Genomic DNA, 26,120 nt, shown 5'->3' with positions numbered 1-26,120 from the left:
GCGGCCATGATGGCCGACCCACCCTTTACTGTCTTCCACAAAGACAAAGTCTCCCTGTGCCTGCACCCCAAATTTCTCCCCAAGGTGGCCTCTCCATTCTACCTCAGCCAGTGCATCCACCTTCCGATCTTCTACCCCAAACTGCACATCTCCCCCAAAGGGAAAACGCTGCATTCTCTCAATGTCTGCCGGGCACTGACCTTTTATCTCCAGTGGACCCACGTCTCACCCAGGCTCTTCCTTGCCATCACAGAACACTGCCGGGGCCATGCCCTCTTCTCCCAGTGCCCCTCTTAATGGATCTCCCATTGCATTGAGGAATACCCTCTCTCACGTTCCTCTGCCTCCGGGAGTCAATGGCCCACTCCACACAGGCGTGTGCTGCCACGTCTGCCTTCTTCGTGGACATGCCATGGGAGGACATTTGTAAGGCGGACACGTGGGCCTCTGTCCACACCTTTACCACTCGCTATGCCATTGCTGCAGCAGCGGTGGTGGATGCAGCGGTCGGCTGTGCCATCCTACAGACCGTAACTTCTTGTGAGTCGTTCCACCCATCTCCAGGCTGAACACTGCTTGCTGCTCACTCACATCTGGAATCCATATAGGGACCATCACTCGAAGAAGAAGAGGAGATTACTTATTGTAATTGAAGTTTCTTCAAGATGTGTGGTCCGTCCCTACTTGGATTCCAATACCCGCCTTCAATCCCCTCTGCTGCGGGATCCATTGCATGCTGGTAAGAGGGACCTGTAGTGGTGTAGACCTGCACAGCCTCTTAAAGCCTCGGACACACCGCATGGCCTGTGCATGTGTGGATCAACAGACACTACTACAAACAGCTCTGGCACGTGGTGTGCATTCGCAGTCATGTCTGGAGTCGGGGGAGGGATAGCTCAGTGGTTTGAGCGTTGGCCTGCTAAACCCAGGGGTGCGAGTTCAATCCTTGAGGGGGCCATTTAGGGATGTGGGGCAAAAATTGGGGATTGGTCCTGCTTTGAGCAGGGGGTTGGACTAGATGACCTCTTGAGGTCCCTTCCAACCTTGATATTCTATGATTCAAATAGGGATCATACATCTCAAAGGATCTCCAGTTACAGTAAGTAACCTCCTCTTATTTTTGAAACTACTTGTGAGTAATCAAGTGTGTGTGTGTGCTGAAAGTTACTATCTTAAAAGACAAAGGAACAAGGAGCTGAAAGCTTTGAGATACATTCCCTCATCATCTTTGTTACTATTCTGAACTAAGCCAAAATGCTCAATTGTATAAAGATAATGGTGATAAATAAAATATGCAATTTAGTAAAAGAGCTTTTCATAAAGAAAGATCAGATTTGAAACCCTATCTGAACAGTTACTTGCACCCACAATAATTTATTTTATTTTAGAACCAGGCACTGAAGAAATTAAAAAACTACTTTTACTCTTACTTGGCTGTGCAGTTCAGGTAAGTTTTTAAATATATTTCTTTACATGCTGTTGTTGTATTACACATTTTTAATGGTTGTTTCCTGATGCAAACATATCCTCTCCTCTCCTCATCCCCCCAATTTGTTTTTTAATACAGCATTAACTCAAATCAGGAAATTCCAACAGTTTTAAGATTGCTTTAACAATATTAAGGTGGTGACATTGCAAATTCTGTATATTTTATAGTATAAATAAATAACAAAGTATCTTTGTCTTAATGTATTAAGGTTTACATTTAGTAAGCAAAATTGGAATGCTTAATATGACACACAAACAACATGAATGAGTTAATATTGTTTGAGCAACCTTAATTTTTAGCATTTCTCGTTGTTTTATTAATGTTAATTTGTTTTATTTAGTTTTCTTGGTGTTCTAAAGTTAGAAGTAAATTATATTTCCCCCTTTCATAAAATCTGTTTAAGAGGGTCGTTCAAACTATCAAAGAATTATTTTACTTTTGAAGAAAAAGCGTTATAAAATATTCTTTTAAAAGAAAATATTTGCATCTAGGCTGCCTATTTGTGTGCTTGATTTTAGTTCAATTGAAACTAAATAACTGAACTCCCTTATGCATTCCCTATAATCAAAGTTTCTATTGCAAATCTTAGAAAGTGTGTATCTTTATCAATCTTAGGGCCAAATTATGAACCCTTTAATCCTATTGATAAATATTTACTTACACAATTAATCTCATGAGAACATAAGAACGAGCATACTGAGTCAAACCAAATCTTCCGACAGTCGCCAATGCCAGGTGCTTCAGAGGGAATGAACAGAACAGGTAATTATCATTCCCAGCTTCTGGCAAACAGAGGCTAGGGACGCCATCCCTTCCCATCCTGGCTAATGACCATTGATAGACCTATTCTCCATGAATTTATCTAATTGACGTCAATGGGATTATTTGCATGAGTAATTGTTCACCAATGGGAATAAGGCATTCAGAGTGGTAGCCTTAAATAAATAATGGAAATAAAACTGACCTTTAATGTGCACATTAGAATTACAGGCAAGGTCTGGGTTTACCCAACTGGTGTGGATATGACAGGACAGTGACTGGCAAAGTGTAATGTAATGAGCAAAATAAGATGTAGGTGAAATTCTGTTGTATATTTAAGATATAATAGTAATGGAATAACACATTTTCATAGGATAACAGTCACTTGATGTTTGTTTTGGTATCTATGAAATAAGTCCCACCTTTTCACCGTAGCTCTAACCAGGCCTCCATTTTGGCATTGTAACCCACTAATCAGGATTGGCAACTTAAAATTGTCAATTATCTTTGCTACACGTTCTAAATTGTGCTCATACAGTAACTCCTCCCTTAACTTTGTAGTTATGTTGCTGAAAAATGCTACTTTAGGCGAAACGATGTTAAGCGAATCCAGTTTCTCCATAAGAATTAATATAAATGGGGGGTTAGGTTCCAGGGAAATTTTTTTCGCCTGACAAAAAGCTATATTTTATATATATATAGATACATATGCACACACAGTATAAGTTTTAAACAAACAATACTGTACACAGAAATGATGATTGTGAAGCTTGGCTGAAGTGGTGAAGTCAGAGGGGGGGATATTTCCCAGGGAATGCCTAACGGCTAAATGATGAACTAGGACTTGGCTGAGCCCTCAATGGTTAACACATTGTTGTAGAGTGTGAGGCTACATTAGCAAGGCAGCAGGAATGGAGGGAGGGGAGACAGCATGGCAGAAAGAGACAGAGACACAGTGTGTGTGTGTGAGAGAGAGACGTGCATTGCCGCTTTAAGTAGGCTTACCCCACTCTAGGTACACTGCCTTTTTAAGTAGATCAGCAAGTTGATACAGTAGCTGCTGCCAGCAAGCTCCCTCCATTCTGAGCCCTTTCCTGTCCCCTCCCCTGTGGAGATGGGGGAGCAGGAGTGAGGGGAGGGGGACACTCTGACATTAGCCTCCGCGTCCCCGTCCCCCCCCCCCCACAAGCAGGAAGCTCTTTGGAGCAGCTCCAAGGCAGAGGGCAGGAGCAGCACACGGCAGTTAGGGGAGGGACAACTGAACTGCTGGCAATTGATAGCCTGCTGGGTGGCTGCTGCACAGGGAACTTAGAGGGGCTGCCGGCCAACCCTGTTTCCAAGCCTCCACCAGCTAGCTCCAACTGGCTGCTCTTTTTGCAAGCAGTGGACAAAGCAGGCAGCTGCCAAACAACGTTATAAGGGAACATTGCACAACTTTAAATGAGCATGTTTTCTAATTGATCAGCAATGTAACAATGCTAACCGGGATGACTTTAAGTGAGGAGTTACTGTAATTATTTGTACTTGCATAAATAAACGCCAGGGTTTGAAAGTCTGGCATGAACTGAAAAGGTAAAGCTGAACTAAATTAGTATCAGTTAATTATCTGGTACAGATATCATAAAGTATCAAGGTGAAGCTGAGAGAGTCATTTTCAGATTAGAAGACATGGATCATATGATGATGATCTGTAATACAATTTTATTAGGGATATCAAGCGATTAAAAAATTAATTGTGATTAGTGGTGCAATTAATGGTGTGAAACAATAAGAATACCATTTATTTAAATATTTTTGAATGTTTTCTACATTTGCAAATATATTGATTTCAATTACAACACAGAATACAAAGTGTACAGTGCTCACTATATATTATTTTTGATTACAAATATTTGAACTGTAAAAAAACAAAAGAAATAGTATTTTTCAATTCCTCCTTTATAAGTACTGTAGTGCAATCTCTTTATCTTGAAAGATGAACTTACAAATGTAGAATTATGTACAAACATACCTGCGTTCAAAACTTAAAAAAAATACATCTTTAAAGCCTACAAGTCCACTCAGTCCTCTCCTTGTTCAGCCAATCGCTCAGACCAACAAGTTTGTTTACATTTGCTGGCAATAATGCTGCCTGCTTCTTGTTTACAGTGTCACCTGAAAGTGAAAACAGGCATTCATATGGCACTATCGTCGCCGCCGTTGCAAGATATTAAAGATTCATATGTCCCGTCATGCTTCATCCAGCATTCTAGAGGACAAATGTCCATGCTGATGACAGGTTCTGCTCGATAACGATTCAAAACAGTGCAGACCAATGCATGTTAATTTTCATCATCTGAGTCAGATGCCACCAGCAGAAGATTGATTTTCTTTTTTGGTGGTTCGGGTTCTGTAGTTTCTGTGTCGTATTGTTGCTCTTTTAAGACTTCTGAAAGCATGCTCCACACCTCGTCCCTTTCAGATTTTGGAAGGCAGTTCAGATTCTTAAATCTTGGGTCGAGTGCTGGGTGTTGGGATGAAACGTAACATGAAATATATGACAGAATGTGGGTAAAACAGAGTAGGAGGCATACAATTCTCTCCAAAGGAATTCAGTCTTGGTTTAATTAACACGTTATTTTTTTTAACAAGCATCATCAGCATGGAAGCATGTCCTCTGGAATGGTGGCTGAAGCATGAAGGGACATACGAATCTTTAGTATCTGGCATGTAATTACCTTGCAATTGCCATGCGAACCCCTGTTCTCAGTTTCAGGTGACAGTGTAAATAAGAAGCAGGCAGCATTATCTCCCGTAAATGTAAAGAAACTTGTTTGTCTTAACGGTTGGCTGAACAAGAAGTAGGACCGAGTGGACTTGTAGGCTCTAAATTTTTACACTGTGGTGTTTTTGAGTGCAGTTATGTAACAAAAAATGTCTACATTTGTAAGTTATACTTTCATGATAAAGAGATTGCAGCACAGTACTTGTATGAGGTGAACTGAAAAATACTATCTGTTTTGTTTATCATTTTTATAGTGCAAATATCTGTGATAAAAAATAATATAAAGTGAGCACTATACACTTTGTATTCTGTGTTGTAGTTGAAGTCAATATATTTGAAAATGTAGAAGAACGTCCAAAAATATTTAATACATTTCAATTGGGATTCTATTGTTTAACAATGCGATTAAAACTGCGGTTAATTGTTTTATGTTAATTGTGCGAGTTAAGTGCGATTAATCGGTAGCCCTAAATTTTATACTTATTATACCAAAAGGCTAGTGTAGTTTGAATTTAGTCTGAGAGGGCTCAGTTGAGTAACATTTACTCACTGTGGCACCGATCCAGCAATGACTTGTGCGCCTGCTGATCTGTGTGTATATGGTTAGTTGCACTATTCATGTGCATATAAATCTTTCTTCTACTTTGCTGATCCCCCTCAATCAGATTAAATGAAATCTACACTGACCTACTGAAAATAAAATTATTAGAAAACATCATCACATGATCCATGTCTCCTGATCTGAAAATAACATAACTTCTTGTCTGTGTAAAGCTAAAATTGTATTTAAGTCTTTTTGCAGGATCAGGGCCTATAACATGATTAGCTTGTAACTATCCAATTTGATCCAAGATCATACCTACGATAGTTCATTAAATTAATGACCAGTTTATCCATGAAAGTTGTGGGTTTTTTTTAAACTATGCTAAACTTTTCTAAATACGCTATTTTTGATTGGGTCAAAGTTAATTAGAAAAGTAGAGTATACTGTACAGCTGGTTTCAATTGAATAGTGTAAAAAACAGTTCAGGGAGATTGGCTGTTTGAGTACTAAGAAAAGGTATTTATGAAGTAAACATCATCATAGAATCTGAGCAAGAAATAAGTTAATTTTAAGAAGCCCCCGTTCATCAATTTTTTTCAAAGTGAATATAGTGTCAGTTCACTAATATTAAAAGTCAAGCAGAAACTACAATATTTTGCTATAATTACATTTAATCTGTACTAGCCAGTTAGGGGATTGGACAGCTGATAATTATTTTTTCGTCAGCTTTCAGCTCTCAGGATATACTAAGGAGATACGATAAATAATTGTGGTTAATGTATTTCTTTTAGTGTCAGAAAAAAGAAGAATTCATTGAAAGAATCCAAGGTTTAGATTTTGATACAAGAGCAGCTGTTGCTGCCCACATTCAAGAGGTATTTGTTACTTTTGTACTACCTGATATCCAAGTGATTTTTATTTTTGCTGGAATATTAAGGAAAGAAGAATAATTTTATTTAGTCAAAAACAAGGCAAATCTATTTGACATTAGCATTAAACGATTGCATTAGAGAACATTAATTGAGAAGGCTTTATTTTATTAGTGAGAGTAAATCACATTTCTTTCTAAAGGTGGTACTTGAATAAAAACATTTTTTTCATACTGAATAGTTTTTTCCATCACAGAATCATAGTAGTGTAGGACTTGATGGGATCTTGATAGATCATATACTCTAGTTCGCTGCACTGAGGCAGGAGTCAGTATTATCTAGACCATTCCTGAGAGGTATTTGTCTAACCCAGGGGTGGCCAAACTGCAGCAAACTCTTTTACAGTTAAAGTATGGCTTGTGGAACCCCCCACTCCTTTCCCATTCTCTGTCTACCAGACTGAGAGGAGGGGAGACTTGGGGCTTCTGCCCGGTGGTGGTGCTAGGGGCTTCTGCCAGAGACGACTGGTGCCTGCTGAGAGTGAGGGGGCATAATTTGAAGGTTCGGCACCCTCAACAGCTTGAATTATGCCCCACCTCTTGTCGTCAGCGTCCCCTCCCTGCAGCTCCCAGGTGTTAGCTCCGTGTGGAGAGGCATCCGCAAACACCTGGGAGGTGCAGGGCGGGGCTGTCGCTTTAGCTTTGCGGGGAGAGGCAGCAGCTCTTCCTGCAGCTCCCAGCTGTTTGCCGCTGCCTCTCCCCATGGCCGCAGCTCCCAACTTGCCAGATCCAGCAGCTGCTGTGCAGGGATGGGGCTGGCAGCACCATGTGACCTAGCCAGCAAACCCTGGCAAAAATCTGGGGGGGAGGGGCATGTGATACCACATGCCTCCCCCTCGCATTGCCTCTGGCAGAATGAAGTGTGTGTGTGGGGGGGGTGTCTCGGGGCTTCAGCCCCAGCTCTCGAACTTCTGAAGATTGTGATATGCTGCTTGGAGGGTCGGTACGTTTGGCCATCCCTGCTGTTCCTTAAAACCTCCAATGACTGAGATACCATAGATAATTTGTTCCAATGCTTAACTATCCTTACAGTTAGGAAGCTTTTCCTGATGTCTAACCTTTAATGGGCTTAAATTGCAGCAATGGCGATTACTTTTTGTGTTGTCCTCAGTGGATAAGGAGAACAATTTGTCACCCTTCTCTTTATGACAACCTTTTATATACTAGAAGACTTATCACGTGCCCCAGGACTTCTCTTCCCAAACTAAACAAACCCAATTTTTTCTTCGAGTAGTGTCCCTATGGGTGCTCCATGGTAGGTTTGTTTGTGTCCCCCCACTGCTGATTGTAGAACTTCAGTAGTAGTGTTCATTAGGCCGACGCATGCGCTGTCGGTCTCCCCTCATGCTGCGCCACGAGGCTAGCGAGCACACGCGGGCTAAGCCTCCTCAGTTACTTCTCAACTGCCCCTTATTAGAGACAGATTTTGCTTTATTCACTTTTATATAGTTATTTTGTTAGTATAGTATAGTTTATTGTTCTTTTCCCTCTTATTTTATCCCACCAAAAATTAAAAAACAAAACAAAACTCCCCCCAAAACTTCATTTTCCTGCTTTTTTTTTCCCTTCCAGGGATCCTTCCCCCCCACTCCCACATTGGGTATACCCGGTTCACCAGCTTTCAAGAAGTGCCTCACTTGCAAGGAGGCAATTCCGATTACAGACAAGGACTCTTAAGTGCATTTGTCGCCTTGGGGAGGGCCACATCCAGAAAAAGTGTAGTCTCTGCCAGCAAATCTGGCCACATTCCCATAAGAACAGACTGCTCAGGCAGAAGATTATTTTAATGGAGGCTGCTTTCAGACCACGCAGAACTTGTGCTGCAAGTCCCTGGATAGACGTGAATCTTCTCCACAGCCATCTAAGGGGTGTGGATCGAAGAAACAGACTGCTGACCCCTCCTAGAAGTCATCTTAGAGGAGAGCCAGAAGTTCCCAAAAGTGAGCCCCGAGATCTCCATAGGCATTCTCCATCTTGTTCGGTATCTTGGACACGAAGACCATCTTAGTCCAGAACTCATGGCTCACAGAGACCAACAGCAGTCGGTACTGTTGACATGCCCACGGACCTGATGGGCACGGGCACTGAGTCATCGGCACCGAGAGACAGGAGTAAGCACTCCACTAAAAAGGCACCCCAAATACGCGAATCATTATCGGTACTATCATCAATGCCTCACCCGGCACCAGAGCAGGTCGTATGGACAAGACCCCTGTCCGCCTCTGACACCCAACACTGGGGCAGTCAATACCAACAGAATTCCTCCACTCCAGCGACCTCCGTATATCGGATGTACTGGGATCCCTGCTTCTTGGTACTGCAACCTCTGCACTGAGCCTCTGCTTGGCATGGGAATTGTCACTGCTGCCATGCCTCAATCCCCAACTCTCTAGCGAAAGTTCAGACAGTGAGCTGGAGGAAAGAACATCCCAGTACTCCTCTCAGGCTTCATATGGTACTCAGTACAAGCAAGGCCCATACGTGCAGATGTCCCCACCATCGAAATCATGGTACAGCCACCCATGGGCACTGCCACCACGCTCTATGCCGCCACCACCACCCCCGTGGTCTTATTGGGACCCGTGGGAAGCATACCGCCAACATGTCTCTCGAGCTCCAAGCCTCATCCGGGATCCCTCAAGGCATACCCCTTCAGCCACGGCTTCCAGAGCTTTGGAACCTCCACAAGACATCCTGGAGAAACAGGAGGGTGATACCGGGGAAGAGGTGACACTGAGGACTATATCTTCCTTCTTTCCTGACCGTTATGCCTTCCCCACCATATCTGGCAGACCACTTTCATCTCTTCCAGGAGCTGGCAAAGAGGATGGTGGACACCCTTAAGATACCATTGAAGGAAGTCAAGGACACCCACCATCAGCTCTTTGACATCCCCCACTCCTCGTCCTCCTCCAAGATTGCCCTCCTGATTAATGAGACTATCTTAGACCCAGCAAGAACAATATGGCAAATCCTGGTGATAGTAGGACTGACGTGCAAGCGAGCAGACAAAAAGTACTATGACCCATGAAGGAATCTGAATCCTTTTCTCCCACCTATCACCCAACTCCATCATGGTGGACGCTGTCAACTCATGCGGCTGATGACATGAGTCAAGGGCTACTCCACAAGACTGGGATTGAAAGCGCCTGGACCTTTTTGGTAGGAAGGTGTACTCTTGGCTACATTCCATTTCTGTATCACCAACTATCAGGCCTTCACAGTGAAATACGATTATATTAACTATTCAAAGTTGAATGACTTTACTGAGTAGGTGCTAGAGTCGTATCATGGCCAATTTAAGGCCATTATACAGGTGGGACAAGCAGTTGCAAGGATAAAGCTGCAATCAGCCCTCAACGTTGCTGACAAAGTAACTAGCTTAATTTCCATGGCAGTGGTGATGTAATGAACATCATGGCTCCATCTGTCAGATTTCCTGAAATCCTGCAGTCTACTGTTGAGGACCTCCCCTTTGAGGCCACAAAGCTCTTTGCAGAGAAGACTGACGCTTCCCTTCATACCCTGAAGGATTCGTGGGCTACATTCCAGTTGTTGGGTATCTACATGCTGGGACAAAGGAGACAATTTAGTCCCCAATCCCAGCATAGACCATATACGTCCCAATATCAACCTCAGTGACAATACAAACTGCAAAGGAAGAAAGCAAAATTCCCCAAGCAGAAACTATCTGGCTTGCAATCTTCATCGTCCCAGCCCTCTATGTCCAAACACCAGTTTTGACATGCGAGTCGAAGCGCCGCTGGACCACTCCCACCAACTGATACAGCCGACCAATGTTTCACACCCGTTTGACCACCGAGTGGCAGTATTCCGCAGTGCCTGGAAACACATAACATTGGACTGATGGATCCTAGAAATCATTTGAACTGAGTACTCCATCTATTTCATCTCCCTACCCCTTCCACAACACCCTTCCCTGTCCCTCTTCAGGGATCCTTCTCATGAGTTTAGAACAATGGGGGAGGGATAGCTCAGTGGTTTGAGCATTGGCCTGCTAAACCCAGGGTTGTGAGTTCAATCCTTGAGGGGGCGATTTACAGATCTGGGGCAAAAATTGGGGATTGGTCCTGTTTTGAGCAGGGGGTTGGACTAGATGATCTCCTGAGGTCCCTTCCAACCTTGATATTCTATGATTCTATGACAAGAAGTCAATAGTCTCCTCCAGTTAGGAGCCACAGAACCAGTACCTCAACATCTACAAGGAGGAGGGTTCTACTCTCTTTATTTCTTAATACAGAAGAGGAAGGGAGGTTGGAGACCCATACTAGACCTCAGAGCTCTCAACAAGTTTGTCCAGGCTCAAAAATTCAAAATGGTCACTTTATCAACAATCATTCCAGGATTGGAACAGGGAGACTGATTTTCGGTCCTCGATCATCTCTATCCTACCAGCTCACAGATGATTTCTCAAATTTATCCAGGGACAAGACCACTACGGATACAGAGTGCTTCCCTTCAGGCTATTGTCGGCCTTGAGAGTATTGTCCAAGGTTCTCTGGGTGATAACCACTCACGGTGTCAAGGGATAAAGATTTACCTTTACCTCGATGATTGCCTCCTCAGAGTCTAATCTCTCCAGGAGGCTCACCGAGTCACCAAAGCAATTATCCACTTATTTACAGAGCTGAGTCTACAAATCAAAATCCAGATGTCAGCTCTCACTCTGGTGCAATGCCTGGAATTCATAGGGGCTGACTTTGACTCGTTATAGGCCAGAGAACTCTTTTCTCAGCACAGATTTCTTTCGTTAGCCACACTTAGAGACGCTGTTCAAAGCAGCCTGAAAATATTAGTGAGACTCTGCCTCCAACTTCTGGGGCACATGGCAGCAAGCACAACGGTAATATCACATGCCAGGTTTCACATGTGATGCCTCCAAATGTGGTTCAGCTTGGTCTACAAACAGGGACAGGCTGGACAAATCCCTGTCACCACCCAGCAGGGTCAAAAACTCCCTAGACTGATGGAAGAGCCCAACCAACATTTGCAAAGGGATCCCCTTTTCCCAAATCTCACCATCATTGCTGCTCACCACCAACACATCACTGATATGGTGGGTTGCACATCTGAACGGCCTCACAACACAAGTGGTCACCCATGGAGCTGTCCCTTCACATCAATCTCCTCAAGCTAAGAATGGTCAGGAACGCCTGCACCCATTTCCTCCAGCTGATCAGAGGATCACACATGAAGATCCTAACAGACAACATAGCCTACATACAATAGTCAGGGGAGAGCCAGATCACCCTCCATATGCACCGAGGTGATCAGGCTATGCAACTGGTGCATCTCCCACAACATTACATTGCTTGCACACAAAACTTGATAGTGGAAATCTCAGTTGCAAATTCCCATACAACCATGATTGGGAGATAGACCTGATTGTGCTTCATGACATATTCAGCTTATGATGGACACAGTCCACAGACCTGTTCAACACTCACCTGAATAAGAAATGCCCATGCTACTGCTCCAGAGTGGGGATGGGTCAACGTTCCCTGGGCGAGGCCCTCCTCATCCCCTGGGACAAGGACCTTCTCTATGTCTTTCCTCCATTTTCCCTACTTGTGAATGTCCTGCTGGAAATAAAAAGAGATGGAACCCATGTCATTCTGATTGTTCCTACTTGGCCCAGAAAGACCTGGTTTCCCTACCTGTCACAGCTTGTGACATGCCTGTTGATCTCTCTCCCAGCCATACTGCACCTCCTTGCAGGACAGAAAATGCACCCTAAATCCCCACTTGGGATTGTCTGCCTCAAGGCATGGCTCCTGCTTGGTTCCAACATATAGAAAACTCCTGTTCAAGAGAGGTACAAGAGGTTCTGTTGCACAGCAGAAAGTCCTCGACTTGACGCACTTACCTGCAGAAATGGTGCATGTTTCAGACTTGGTATTCTGTCCAGCAAATCTCCCCAACATCCGTGATTCTTCCATATATCTTAGACTATGCATTTACCTTAAAGAAATCGGGCCTATCTCTAAGCTCTCTGAGTTCACATAACAGCTTTCCACCAACCTATTGAGAGATGCTCAATGCTGTCACACCCAACCACTAATCAGTTCGTCAAGGATATAGTGAACCTTTTCGCACAATCTCGACTTCCTGCTCCTATGGGGGACCTAAACCTGGTACCCAAAGGGCTGACTAGACTGCCTTTCAAACCCATGGCCACCTGTTTGCTGGTGTACCTATCAATGGAGGTGATCCTTCCTCTTGGCAATTACCTCGTCCAGGAGAATAGGAGAGAGAGCAGCTTTGATGGCATATCCCCCCTACACAATATTTTTTCTGGACAAGGTTATGCTCAGGACGCATCTAAAATTTATCGCGAAGGTAACCTCTCCATTTCACATGAATCAATTGATTCACATTCTAATCTTCTACCCCAGGCCTCACCAAGACAACAGGGAGGCTATATTACATACCTTAGATGTCAGGAGAGCCCTGGCTTTGTACCTGGATAGAACAAAGGCCTTTAGGAAGTCCCGTACACTTTTCATTTCCATTGCGGAAAGGTCCAAGGACTCAGCAATATCAGCCGAAAGGCTCTCTAAGTGGGTCTCGAATTGCATTAGACAACTCCTCCAGACTCTATTTGAACACACTCCATGAGGTCAATCTCCTAATCCGTTGCCTTCTTCAAGAGATCTGTAGAGCAGAGACATAGGCATTAGTCCACACTTTTGCACAACATTATACGATCACTGGGGATTCTGCCTCCAGTGCCAACTTCGGCGCCGCAGTGCTGTCATCTGTAACTGACTCTGCCCCAAAGTCCCAGCCCACGAGTAGGGATACTGCTTGGGAGTCACCTACCATGGAGCACTCATACAGACACAACTTGAAAAAGAAGAGGAAGTTACTCACCTTGTGCAGTAACAATGGTTCTTTGAGATGTGTGTCCTACAGGTGCTCCACAACCCACCTTCCTCCCCTCTACTTTGGAGTTCTTGTCAATGACTCTGTGGTAAAGAAGAAACTGAGGAGGGTAAGCCTGTGCGCGCTGGCTAGCCTCATGCGTGAGCCTAACGGACACTACCAAAGTTCTCTGATCAGCAGCACAAGGACACAAGCACACCTACCATGGAGCACCCATAGTGGGACACATCTTTAAGAACTATCGTTACTGCACAAGGTGAGTAACTTCCTCTTTTTCAGTCTTTCCTTTTAGGTAATGTTTTCTAGACCCTTAATCATTTTTGTTGCTCTTCTCTGGACTTCTTCCAATTTGTCCACATTTTCTCCCAAAGTGCGGTGTCCAGAATTGGACACAGTACTCCCTTTGAGGCCTTATCAGTGCTGAGTAGAGTGGAAGAATTACTTCTAATGTCTTGCTTACCGACACTCCTCCTAATACATCCCAGAATATTTGCTTTTTTTGCAACAGTATTACATTGTTGACTCATATTTAATTTGTGATCCACTATAACTCCTAGATCCTTGACAGCAGTACTCCTTCATAGGTAGTCATTTCCCATTTTTTATTTTTGTAATTGAGTATTCTTTCCTAAGTGTAATACTTTGCATTTGTCCTTATTGAATTTCATCCTGTTTATTTCAGCCCATGTTTCCAGTTTGTCAAGATCGTTTTAAATTCTAATCCTGTCCTCCAAAACACTTGCAATCCTTCCCATCTTGGTATCGTACTCAAACTTTACAGGTGTACTCTCTCTGCCGTTATCCAAATAATTTATGAAGATATTGAATAGAATCGGACCCAGGACAGATCCCTGTGTGACTCTACTTGATATGTCCTTCCAGCTTGACTGTGAACCATTGATAACTACTCTTAGTATGATTTTTCTAGCCAGTTGTGCACCCATCTTATAGTAGGGTCATCTAAACTATATATCTCTAGTTTTCTCATGAGAAAGTTATGTGAGACAGTATCAAAAGTCTTACTAAGTCAAGCTATATCACATCTACTGCTTCCATCCTATCCACAAGCATTGTTACCCTGTCGAAGAATATTAGGTTAGTTTGACGTGATTTGTTCTTGACAAATTATGTTGACAGTTACTTATCACCATATTCTCTTCTAGATGCTTACAAATTGATTGTTTGTTTATTTGCTCTATTATCTTTATGGGTACAGAAGTTAAAACCACTGGTTTATAATTCCCTGGGTTGTCCTTATTCTCCTTTTTATACATAGGTACTATATTTGCCTTTTTATATTCCTCTGGTATCTCTCCCATCCTCCATGAGTTCTCACACATAATCGCTAAAGGCTCAGAGATCTCTTCATTACAGTTCATACTAGTATATGTAATAAATGTGAAATTTAGTTCTGTCTAGTACAAATACGTTAGTATGAACTGAATCAGAAAAAAGTGATTTGTTAAAAATATGGTTCTTTAAAGCAGTGTGTGGATCCACTGTATTGGGTTGTATACAGGGATTAAAGGAACAAAATAATATTTAGACCTAGATTATATAAATGGATCCATCAACTGCGTTCTATGCGAGCACACAGATGTGCCTGGATTAATCAATTCGCAGGATCTTGCCCTTAGTGAGTAATCTTTTTTGCCTCAAGAAATATACTTGTATCTTGTGTATCTTGGGGAATATGTATATATTTTGGAGGTCTGGTAGCTACTCTACCATTAAATATGAGTTGAGTTTTTCAGGTAAGAGGACTGAAATCTCTTTTTTTAATCCTGTAGATTTAATGTAATCACCAAATTTTAAATGAACAAACCCCATTGAATTTCCAGTAATATTTTTTCGGATCCATTTAGCTAAGCAACCACATATGATAATTACCTGTGCACTATAGTGTAGATTGCAAATATTTACAGACAATATGTTAAAATTTATTCCCTTATTTTGCCATTACATTAAGAAGCTCTGCCAAGAATAGCTAATGGAATTTCCCAGCTCTGTCAGCTACTTTCTGTTTCTGTTGCTGCCTGTAAGTCTTCCTAATTCTATCTGAGCTCAGCGCAGAGGCCTGGTAAGCCAGGAAGGAGAAATTGACAGCATGGGAGTCTGGGGTTTAAGTCTGGAACTCTTAAAGTTTCCATTCACTCTAAGTTACAAGCATATTTTTTCCCAAATAAACATACCATACCATCCTTTTCTTATTGCAACTATGCTCACCTTGTGAATAAGGCACTTAACCAGGTACAAGAAAAAAACAAGCAGTCAGGCTGTACTTTAATTTCAAACTCAACGTAGGCAGGAAGAAGAATGCATTGGTTTTATTATGTCATCCTGAGGTCACTCTTAAGTGTAGGTCTCACACATGGAAGCATGGTGCAGCATCTGTCATGCCCCAGGCTCGCACGGTTGTATTTTACCTCTTTTGATGTTCCATTTTTATTTTGCTGAAATGAAATACTGTTGGATGTTAATATTGTTTGATTAATCTTTCATTTGAAAGTAAGGATGTTAGATAACTTATTCATAGGGTTCTTTTATGCTGTTCACAAAGATGTGGCTTCTTAAACAAAATGTTTTGTATGAGACTAGAAATCTTTGATTTCTTGTGACTGGGTGCTCTACTCATCACTGGATGGTTCCTCTTCCTGGTGGTTCTGGGGATTACCTCTGTGAGGCTGACACCCCTTTCTGCAGTTGCACTCTGTCTCTCCTTCTCACTCTCTGTCTGCAGCGACTCTCTCGCACCAGGAGCTGCTGCTGCTTCTTCGTGACTTGGCCCTCTGGCCAGGTCACTATGGTCCTCACCTTCCAGGGTATCAAAGTCTCTTATGAAAAGGCTCAGGCAGTCTTCCTATCCCCTGCCCAGCTGGTGCCACTTCCCCAGTGGCTGGTATGGGAACCTGGGCCCACCCTCTGTTCCAGGTTCCAGCTCAGGGACCCTCTAATCAGCAGCCAAGGTCTGTTCCTTCCTAGACCTGCTGCCTCTTTCCCTGAGCCTTTCCTACCTGTCTGGCTCTCCCCCCCCCAGGTTTGCCAGCCTCCCAACTCCCTCCTAGTAGAGTAGGGTAGAGTAGAGTAGCTGTAGGCTACCTGCCTCTAGCTTTAATCACACCTACCTTCTCTCATGGAGTGACTGCAGACCCCTTCTGCTATCGGTTCCCAGGCTAGAAATATGCTTATGAATGTAAATGTGACATAACTGGAATATGTTTTATGCTAGATATGCCATGTAACATATCTTTGCAAAGCTTATGTTCTATTGCATGAATTCATCGTATTTGCATGCATGTATCATTTTTATATCTGAAGTTATGAGCATTGGCTCTATTCTTGTATTTAAAGTGTTTGCTGTAGAAAGCACCTAAGGCAGATTTGATCAACATATTGTGAAGGGGTTATTCAAGTAAATGGAAGTACTTGGTGAACAGTGGACCTTGATAGATGCCAGTGCACATCTGAGCTTTCCTGGGAACGTCCCTGTAGAGAACTAAGTTATGCATGGACATGTGACTTGCCCATGTGACTCCAAGACTCCATCTTGTAGTTGGAATTCTACACGCGGGAGGGAGGGGTTTCCACCCACAGGAGAGAAACTACAGTAACTCCTCACTTAATGTTGTAGTTATGTTCCTGAAAAATGCAACTTTAAGCAAAACGATGTTAAGCGAATCCAATTTCCCCATAAGAATTAATGTAAATGGGGGGGATTAGGTTCCATGGAATTTTTTTTTTCCAGACAAAAGGCATTATATACATTTTAAACAATTTTAAACGAGCAATTTAATACAGGTATAAGTTTGAAACAATTTTAAAGAAACAATTTAATACTACAATCATCATTGCGGAGTATGAAGCTTGGCTGAGGTGGTGGAGTCAGAGAGTGGAAGAGGGTGGATTGTTCGGCTGCTTCTCTTGCTGTACTTGCTAAAGTTTCTGAACTCGAAAAAACACATCTAGAGATTGTTGTTTTGCTTTCTTTTTTTTTTCTCTGTAAATTTCTTTATAGCAAGTTATTAGATTTGGGCCAAAAGAAATCTGATGAGGTTCAACAAGGACAAGTGCAGAGTCCTGCATTTAGGACGGAAGAATCCAATGCACCGCTACAGACTAGGGACCGAATGGCTAGGCAGCAGTTCTGCAGAAAAGGACGTAGGGGTTACAGTGGACGAGAAGCTGGATATGAGTCAACAGTGTGCCCTTGTTGCCAAGAAGGCTGTCATAAATACAAAGGGAAGGGTAAACCCCTTTAAAATGCCTCCTGGCCAGAGGAAAAATCCTCTCACCTGTAAAGGGTTAAGAAGCTAAAGGTAACCTCGCTGGCTCCTGACCAAAATGACCAATGAGGAGACAAGATATTTTCAAAAGCTGGGAGGAGGGAGAAAAACAAAGGGTCTGTGTCTGTCTGTATGCTGCTTTTGCCAGGGATAGAACAGGAATGGAGCCTTAGAACTTTTAGTCAGTAATCTAGCTAGGTATGTGTTAGATTATGATTTCTTTAAATGGCTGAGAAAGGAACTGTGCTGAATAGAATGACTATTCCTGTCTGTGTGTCTTTTTTGTAACTTAAGGATTTGCCTAGAGGGATTCTCTATGTTTTGAATCTAATTACCCTGTAAGGTATCTACCATCCTGATTTTACAGAGGGGATTTCTTTACTTCTATTAAAAGTCTTCTTATAAGAAAACTGAATGCTTTTTCATTGTTCTCAGATCCAAGGGTTTGGGTCTGTGGTCACCTATGCACATTGGTGAGGATTTTTACCAAACCTTTCCCAGGAAGTGGGGTGCAAGGGTTGGGAGGATTTTGGGGGGAAAGACGTGTCCAAACTACGTTTCCCAGTAAACCCACTTAGAGTTTGGTGGTGGCAGTGGAGATCCAGGGACAAAGGATAAAATTAATTTGTACCTTGGGGAAGTTTTAACCTAAGCTGGTGAAAGTAAGCTTAGGAGGTTTTCATGCAGGTCCCCACATCTGTACCCTAGAATTCAGAGTGGGGGAGGGACCTTGACAAAGGCCAATGGCATTTTGGGATGTATAAGTAGGGGCATTGCCAGCAGATCGAGGGGGATGTGATCGTTCCCGTCTATTCGACACTGGTGAGGCCTCATCTGGAGTATTGTGTCCAGTTTTGGGCTCCGCACTACAAGAAGGATGTGGAAAAATTGGAAAGAGTCCAGCGGAGGGCAACAAAAATGATTAGGGGACTGTAATACATGAGTTATGAGGAGAGGCTGAGGGAACTGGGGATGTTTACTCTACGGAAGAGAAGAATGAGGGGGGATTTGATAGCTGCTTTCAAGTACCTGAAAGGGGTTCCAAAGAGGATGGCTCTAGACTGTTGTCAGTGGTAACAGATGACAGAACAAGGAGTAATGGTCTCAAGTTGCAGTGGGGAAGATTTATGTTGGATATTAGGAAAAACTTTTTCACTAGAAGGGTGGTGAAACACTGGAATGCGTTACCTAGGGAGGTGGTGGAATCTCCTTCCTTAGAAGTTTTTAAGGTCAGGCTTGACAAAGTCCTGGCTGGGATGATTTAATTGGGGATCGGTCCTGCTTTGAGCAGGGGGTTGGACTAGATGACCTCCTGAGGTCCCTTCCAACCCTGATATTCTATGATTCTATGATTAGATGAGCAATTCTCCTAATCACTTTGGAGCTGTGTTCCCTGTCACGATCGCCATCACTCAGGATTTGCAAGCCAGCCTTAACCCGCCTCTTTTCCCCCTCACCTCCTCCCACTTTATCATAGAATCATAGATCATAGAATATCAGGGTTGGAAGGGACCTCAGGAGGTCATCTAGTCCAACCACCTGCTCAAAGCAGGACTGATCCCCGACTAAATCATCCCAGCCAGGGCTTTGTCAAGCCTGACCTTAAAAACTTCAAAGGAAGGAGATTCCACCATCTCCCTAGGTAACGCATTCCAGTGTTTCACCACCCTCCTAGTGAAAAAGTTTTTCCTAATATCCAACCTAAATCTCCCCCACTGCAACTTGAGACCATTACTTCTTGTTCTGTCATCTGCTTCCACTGAGAACAGAGTAGATCCATCCTTTTTGGAACGCCTTTCAGGTAGTTGAAAGCAGCTATCAAATCCCCCCTCATTCTTCTCTTCCACAGACTAAACAATCCCAGTTCCCTCAGCCTCTCCTCATAAGTCATGTGTTCCAGTCCCCTAATCATTTTTGTTGCCCTTCGCTGGACTCTCTCCAATTTTTCCACATCCTTCTTGTAGTGTGGGGCCCAAAACTGGACAGTACTCCAGATGAGGCCTCACCAATGTCGAATAGAGGGGAACGATCACGTCCCTTGATCTGCTGGCAATGCCCCTACTTATACATCCGAAAATGCCATTGGCCTTTTTGGCAACAAGGGCACACTGTTGATTCATATCCAACTTCTCGTCCACTGTAACCCGTAGGTCCTTTTCTGCAGAACTGCTGCCTAGCCGTTCGATCCTTAGTCTGTAGCGGTGCATTGGATTCTTCCGTCCTAAGTGCAGGACTCTACACTTGTCCTTGTTGAACCTCATTAGATTTCTTTTGGCCCAATCCTCCAATTTGTCTAGGTCCCTCTGTATCCTATCCCTACCCTCCACCGTATCTACCACTCCTCCCAGTTTAGTGTCATCTGCAAACTTGCCGAGGGTGCAATCCACACCATCCTCCAGATCATTTATGAAGATATTGAACAAAACTGGCCCCAGGACCGACCCCTGGGGCACTCCACTTGATACCGGCTGCCAACTAGACATGGAGCCATTGATCACTACCCGTTGAGCCCGACTATCTAGCCAGCTTGCTATGCACCTTATAGTCCATTCATCCAGCCCATTATTCTTGCCAGCAAGTTAAAGAAGTCTGTGGGAGACCGTGTCAAAAGCTTTGCTAAAGTCAAGGAACAACACGTCCACTGCTTTCCCTTCATCCACAGAGCCAGTTATCTCGTCATAGAAGGCAATTAGATTAGTCAGGCATGACTTGCCCTTGGTGAATCCATGCTGACTGTTCCTGATCACTTTCCTCTCCTCTAAGTGCTTCAGAATTGATTCCTTGAGGACCTGCTCCATGATTTTTCCAGGGACTGAGGTGAGTCTGACTGGCCTGTAGTTCCCAGGATCCTCCTCCTTCCCTTTTTTAAAGATGGGCACTACGTTAGCCTTTTTCCAATCATCTGGGACCTCTCCCGAGCGCCATGAGTTTTCAAAGATAATGGCCAATGGCTCTTGAATCACATCCGCCAACTCCGCATGCCGCATCCTTGCTCCTCCCCTCTCCCTCCCCTGCCTCCTGAATGCCTCAAACCAGCTGATTGCCGCAGGCAGGAGAGGGACGGGGGAGGAGTAAGGATGCGGTACGCAGGCTCTCTCCTCCCTCCCCTGACTCCTGCCCATGGCAATCAGCTGGTTTGCAGTGTTCAGGAGGCAGGGCAGGTAGGGGGAGCCTGCGAGCCAAGTCCTCACTCCTCCCCTCTCCCGAACGCCGCAAACTAGCTGATCTTGGGCAGGAGGCGGGGGGAGCAGGGGCAAGGCGCTGATTGGCAAGGTCTACCAGCAGGCGGGAGGTGCTGGGGTGTGTGTGTAGGGGAGCTGATAGAGGGTCTGCCAGCTGTTGACAAAGCAGGCAGCCAAACAACTTTATAGCGGAGCATTGCACAACTTTAAGCAGAGCATGTTCTGTAATGGAGCAGGGATGTAAGATCGAAACAACATTAAGTGAGAGGACGTTAAGTGGGGAGTTACTGTATATAAAGTCCTGGGAGACTCCACCATTTTGTCTTCAGCTGGCTCAAGAGGTAGCCTCTCCACCCCCAAAGGATACCTAAAAGAAACTGGAACAAAGGACAGTAACCTCAGGGGTGTGAGTGAGTGATGGACCCAGACTAGAAGGATACTAGTCTGTAAAAGAAGCTTATTAGAACATCCCTGAGGATGAGATTTCATCTGTGATCACTTTCTTACTGTATTAGGCTTAGACTTGCGTGTTTTATTTTATTTTGCTTGGTAACTCACTTTGTTCTGTCTGTTATTACTTGGAACCACTTACATTCTACATACCTCTCTATCAGTATTATAAAGGGCAAACAGTTTATGAGTTTACCCTGTATAAGCTTTATACAGGGTAAAACGGATTTATTTGAGTTTGGACCTCATTGGAAGTTGGGTATCTGAGTGTTGAAGACAGGAACACTTCTTAAGCTGTTGTCAGTTAAGCCTGCAACTTTTGGGGGATGTGGTTCAGACCTGGGTCTGTGTTTGTAGCAGGCTAATGTGTCTGGCTCAAAGCAGGAAGGGCACTGAAGTCCCAAGCTGCCAGGGAAAAGGGGCTCTGAGGTAGTCTCAGCACATCAGGTGGCAGTTCCCAAGGGGGTTTCCTGTGATCCAACCCATCACGCATCCCATCACACTTCTGAATATTAAAATGTAATACTTCCGCAAGATGTGATTTGTGCACATATTTTTAATATTCTAGATAAAATTATTTTTAAAAAAATTATAAAGTATTATAAATGAATGAAATAAAAGGAGATATTGTGAGCAAGTGTGTGCTCACAATAAATTGCAATGGCACTCTTCAGGTAATTAGTTTCCGTGGCACAAATCTCAGGTTCTAAGAATTACTTAAAATTACAGGATTTTTATTTTAGTAAAAATTCTTTGTGCAAATTCTGTATAAGAATTTAATTTGGCAAAAAGAAATAGTTCTGTGCCAGAGTAGGCTTTTAAATAATATTTCATCTGTAGTTGCATCTAAGCCTAATTGATCTGCTTTCCAGGTTTTCATTGTGGATAGAGAAACTATTCCATCAAATACAACTTAAAATATTTTTAATTTTCAGACATTTTTCTAATGTATTTGAACCCATGGAGGATAAACTGTGCTGGGAGACAAGAGTTAAAAGGAGTTTTCCCAGTTATTCCTCTTGTTATACTTCTTGTGCATTCTTATAATTAAATAGCACATAAAGGTTGTTTTCACAATTATTTCTTTCTCCTATAGGTAACTCATAATCAGGAAAATGTGTTTGATCTGCAGTGGATGGATGTCAGCATTCTGTCACAAGAATATATCGAGCCTCTCTTGAAAAATATGGCATTACATTTAAAAAGACTTATAGATGAAAGAGATGAACATTCTGAGGTATGTTGTATGTGTTTTATTATTTAAAAATAAAAAGTATAAGAAAATACCTTTTTAAAATTAAACCGTTTGGAATTTTTGAAAATAGATAATATACGTTCTTTGAACTTTATCAGTTGACAGCATGGCTTGAAATAACACTTCTTCAAGTTGTTCCATATCTCAATTCCATATTAGGTGTGTGCGTGCTCACATGCATGGTCATTGGAAATGTTTCCTCTAGTGGTATCTGTTGGGCCAGCTCTGGAGCCCCTTGCTTACATGCCAGCATATTGGGCACTGTCGGCCCCGCGCCCTCTCAGCTCCTTCTTTCCACTAGTGATGGTTGTTGGAATGCTCCTTGCTTTCACAAGCCCCATAGTGTTTTCTTTCTCTTGGACTCTGAGTTTTTCTTGTACATAGTTATTGTAGTTTTATAGTTAGTAGTCATTAGTAGCAGAGTCCCGTTGGGGACATAGCCCCAGGGACGGGGTACGCCCTGGTCCCTGGGGTTTAAGCCATATGCTGCATGCAACAAACCTATGCCAATCAGTGACCTACACACAAGCTGCCTATGTGCCTTGGTGAGGCATATGTTAGAAGTGCAGGATCTGCAAGAATTTCAGACCATGTATAGAGTCCATGTTAGAAAGAAAAGGTCACACAACCTCATCTCTAGACACAGAGAAAGACACCACAAACTACTATTATTATGTGAGAATCCAGAAACAGGAATGAATTTCGTAACACTCGCAAGTTATTAATCATTTCAGTGCTGGACATACCCCCCACAACAGAGGGCAGATACATCTCTTGCCCATTCCTTCAGATATTTATCCCAGCCATTTAGAGTTTTGTTTAAATTGTGTCTCAGTCAGTTTACTTTCATCCAGTTCCCAATTTTGATCAGACAGTTGTCAGATAGAAAAGCCATAGAATTTGGATTCATTGAGAGGATGACAATAGTTTTATAAAAGAGTCTGACTTTGATACAATATTCTTTCTGAGCATAGACTGAACATTTTTGAAGTCATAATTTTATATTGTGTGTGATACAGCATGGCCAGAGGTGAGATATGTAAGCCCCAGGATGATGAGAGCTTTATTCCCTGTAGAGGGAAGAGAGGTTGCTATAGACTAATTAGAGCACCTGATAAAAAACCCCTGCTTCAATCAGGCAGTTGGAGGAGTTGAAGCAGAGTGCTTTGGTGTTGGAGCAGAGAGCAGTTTGGAGGGAAACAGAGGAGAGTTTGGAGAAGTGCTGTGGCGGGCCAGAAGACCAAGACCCTAGGTAAAGGGAAACCCGGCTTGTGCAGAGCAGAGGGACTCCACAGACAAGGGGTTGGGAGAAACCTGGTCCAAGCAGAGAGAGAGGGCAGGAAGCCCCACAAGCTGAAAGGCCGGAGAGGGAAGTAGCCCAGGGGAAGGAATCGCTAATTCAAGTGGTTTGCTGCTATCCCTAGGGCCACTGGGCTGGGACCGGAGTAGAGGGCGGGCCGGGGTCCCTCTTCCTCTCCATTCCCTTTCTCTGCGATACTAGTGGGACAGTTAATACCCCAATTCAGGGGTGAGAAACGGCACCCTGAAAACCCCCCCACCCCAAGAAGAGAAAGTGCAGGACCCATCATAGGAGTACCAGCAATTTGCCACATGTGTTTTGAGCTGATTATCCACATATGTTAATTTCTCCAAAACAATGTGGTCCAATGGACTTTGAGAGTTGGAATCCAAAAGAGTTTCACTCCATAAGCCAATTATAAAATAAAAAGAGGCAAATTTTTATGGCTCCTTTGATTTTACGTTCACACTAAACAATATTCTCCCCCTCCTGCTCTTACCTCCTTCCCCCAGCAATAAAGAATGTATTTAAAATACCTGTGTAAATCTCCTTCTGTTTTCTTGGTTTCTGGCTGTAGCTCTGATCTTTAAGCAGTATTTTGATCTAAGTAAAGCAAAGTGGGTTCTGGGGGGACCAGAGAAAGGAGGTTGTAGTAGGAAAGACAGGAAGCAAGGGTGAGGGTTTTAGTAGTGTAGTGAGAGGGAAAAGTGAAATATTGGAAACAATATGGAGGAGGATGCAGCATATTTTGCATACATGTTGGATGTACAGGTCTAAAGAGAGGTTGAAGTCAAATATGATGCACAGATTACATGACACAGAAAGGATTGGCATAGAATTTACAGGCAGCCATATATATAATTGTTGGAGAGGTGTGTCACATGATATTCAATAGGGGGCCTGGCATACACCCTACTCCCACTACTGCTGTCGCTTAGACTCAGAAGTTTTGATATTTGGGAGCTTCTGTGGTTTCATGATAGGAACAAGATGCCCGGGAGTGAGACTCCTGTGTGATGTCCTCAGAGAAGCAGAAATAGACATGTTTGGATATTCAAATTTAAGAAAAAACTGTCCCCATGTCCATACGCATTATGATGTCTTTAATTATATGATCACATAATGTTATTTCTGCAGAGCTCCTACCTCATTAACTACAGTCAGCTTATCCTATTAATTGAGGACACTCACTCCCCATCACTTCCACGGTTCTCCATGTGGTCTGCGACAGAAGTGGGAAGAAGGAAAACTCAAGTATCAGTGGTGGAAAACGCAAGCAGACAGACTTGCACAAGGAATCTGTATGCCTTGACAGTGAAAAAAGCACAATGGGTCCTAACTTTCTTTCACCATAACAGCTGCTAATCATGCCACGCTGAACACTACTCCAAACCTTGAATCATTTGATCTACTGAGACTGCCTCAGTTCAGCTCTAGAACCTTCCTTTGCAAAGTCTTCTCAGAGAAAATTGCCTGCATCCAAGGTGATTTTTCTGGACTTGAGGAGCAATACATTGGATGCAGACTTGATAACACATCACCTTCTTTTTCTGAGTTTGCTCTGTTCCATGACAGGAAGACACAGAAACGCAGCAGGAAATCACAGAATGAGAGAAATTGTCAATACCACCCAAGTGGAGGGAAATCTAATATCCACCCTAAAGCATTCTGTAGTCAGAACAGCAGTTAAAAAACATTCCTCAGTGCAGCCATCCTCTTCAGTGGTCATCTCCAGTTCCACCTATCTCCTGAATCATAGAAAATAAATAGGGCTGGAGACATTGATCTCCTCTTGATGATGGTGAATTAGCATACATCCATGCTCATATTGCTGGGCATCTCCACAACAATTGAGTCAACAATGTAGTGCTTCTACCCTACTTCAGGGTTGTGGCAGAGGTCAGTGGGAGTTCAGGTGTTCTCACGCTGCATGCACAGAGTCATGATGGGTGCCTATTCTACTGCCTGTTGAGATATTACTTGTGGAGTTCTACAAAGATCCATCGTATTCCCCAACCTCTTACACATCCACATGAAACTGCTAGGATCCATTGTGAGACAGCGTGTACTAACATTTCAGCAGTACATAGACGCATTCAAGTCTATGATACATTTACATCAGATGCAATCACGGTCATTTTCCAATTCCTCTTAAGGGTGTGGCTGTGATAAACAGCTGGATGAAGCTGAATCTGGAAGAGACTGTTGTGATGCTGGTAGGGAAAGGGAAATTTTTGCAGAACTTTCCAGCTTCAATGCA

The 26,120-nt window shown here is 43.2% G+C and overlaps 1 protein-coding gene across 10 annotated transcripts in view; it reads left to right on the top strand.

Moving 5' to 3' along the window:
* Positions 1-26,120, top strand: part of CCDC88A (coiled-coil domain containing 88A) — a 363,848-nt gene that overhangs the window by 121,917 nt on the left and 215,811 nt on the right. For all 10 annotated transcript variants that reach the window (XM_074949474.1, XM_074949473.1, XM_074949477.1 and 7 more), the window contains exons 5-7: positions 1,389-1,447; positions 6,348-6,431; positions 22,402-22,542. In XM_074949474.1, coding sequence (XP_074805575.1) covers positions 1,389-1,447; positions 6,348-6,431; positions 22,402-22,542 — 284 coding nt within the window. The remainder of the gene's footprint in view (positions 1-1,388; positions 1,448-6,347; positions 6,432-22,401; positions 22,543-26,120) is intronic.

This window comes from Natator depressus, chromosome 3 (assembly GCF_965152275.1).
Source record: "Natator depressus isolate rNatDep1 chromosome 3, rNatDep2.hap1, whole genome shotgun sequence".
NCBI classification, from domain to species: Eukaryota; Metazoa; Chordata; order Testudines; family Cheloniidae; genus Natator; species Natator depressus.
Note: the sequence above shows the minus strand (reverse complement) of the source record. Positions and strands in the feature narration are given on the sequence as shown.